We start from the raw sequence: 1385 nt of genomic DNA on the forward strand, positions 1-1385 counted from the left end.
CCCCCACGGCCCCCTACGACGCCCGCAGCTCCAGCTCTTCTGGCTGCCCGTCGCCAGCACCGCCGTCCTCCGACCCGGACGACGCGCCCCCCAAGCTGCTCCCCGAGACCCTGGGCCCGTCCGCCCCCGACTGGCGGGAGCCGGAAGTGCTCGACTTGTCCATCGCTCCCGAGTCGGGGGCCACCAGCAAGCGCGCCCCTCAGGAAGCCGCTGCTGCCGGCGCGGCTCTTCCCCCAGCCCCAGACCCCCCCGGGGCCGCCTCCGAGCCCGAGGCTGGGGACTGGCGCCCCGAGATGTCACCCTGCTCCAACGTGGTTGTCACCGATGTCACCAGCAACCTCCTGACGGTCACTATCAAGGAATTCTGCAACCCGGAGGATTTCGAGAAGGTGGCTGCTGGGGTGGCGGGTGCCGCGGCTGGGGGTGGCAGCAGTGGGACCAGCAAGTGAGGTGCTCAGCTCGGAGGGGGGCTGGGGGCGGCCCTCCTACCCAGGCTCTTACCCTTGCTTCGCCCACACCCTCAGACACCTCTGCGTGTGCTTTGCTTGTTCAAGTGGCTTGGTGTTGGCCCCGGAGGGGGCTGGGCAGTCGGAGTCCCCCGAAGCCCAGAGTGAGGAGGTGCTGGAGGGCGTTTGGGCACCGGGGAGTCTTCCCTGTTGTCTCGGCACCCTCCCTGCCCATGCAGTGGTGCCCCCGAGCCTGGGCTTCGGCTGCTCCTCCACGTTCCTCCCTCGTTTCTCCCCAGCTGGCTTCCTGCTCTTGCACAGCACCAGACTTCTCGGTGCTAACCCGGCGGCTGGGCCCTAGCAGACCCCCACCCAGCGGGCCGCCCGCGGGGCAGAGCCCCCGCAGGCGAGGACCTGGCTGTCTGGGCCTCCCCTTCCCCAGCAGGGCGGCGGCGGCCATTGGGCTGCTGCCTGGGTCTTCCCACCAGCTTGGTTTCTGGAAGAGGCCGAGCGGGGCGTGGCCCCGCCCTCGCCGGTGTCTCCGAACCCCTCCTGGAAGGCGGGAGGGGGGGCCGCCCTCGCCGGTGTCTCCGAACCCCTCCTGGAAGGCGGGAGGGGCGAGCAGGCACCTCGCCCCGCCTGGCGCCCAAAGGCCCTTCAGTTCTCTACCAAAGGTGCTTCAAGAACCTGCTACGGGAGCCTGTGCCGCGCCCCCGCTGCTCCCCGTTTGTGCATTGGGTGCTTCCTGGGGTGGGGGCCTTTACAGTTCCTCCCTGAGGGTCATGGAGATGCCACCCAGCCCTCAGCTTTGAACTTTCTGGGGAGGTCGGCCACCCCTGGCCCTTGTGGGGGCCATGCCCTCCTCTGGGGTGGTCAGCCTTCACTCAGACATGGCGTGGTGGGGGCCGGGGTAGAGCGGGAAACCCCCCACCCAAACAC

At 69.7% G+C, this 1385-nt stretch overlaps 1 protein-coding gene across 1 annotated transcript in view; it reads left to right on the forward strand.

Annotated features, from left to right (window-relative positions):
- Nucleotides 1–1379, forward strand: part of CBX6 (chromobox homolog 6) — a 6324-nt gene extending 4945 nt beyond the window's left edge. The window contains exon 7 of the mRNA XM_012735122.1: nt 5–1379. Coding sequence (XP_012590576.1) covers nt 5–449 — 445 coding nt within the window. The 3' untranslated portion in view covers nt 450–1379. The remainder of the gene's footprint in view (nt 1–4) is intronic.
- Nucleotides 1380–1385: the final 6 nt, after the last annotated feature.

This window comes from Condylura cristata, unplaced genomic scaffold, assembly GCF_000260355.1.
Source record: "Condylura cristata isolate star-nosed mole 26May11 unplaced genomic scaffold, ConCri1.0 scaffold00004, whole genome shotgun sequence".
Lineage (NCBI taxonomy): Eukaryota > Metazoa > Chordata > Mammalia > Eulipotyphla > Talpidae > Condylura > Condylura cristata.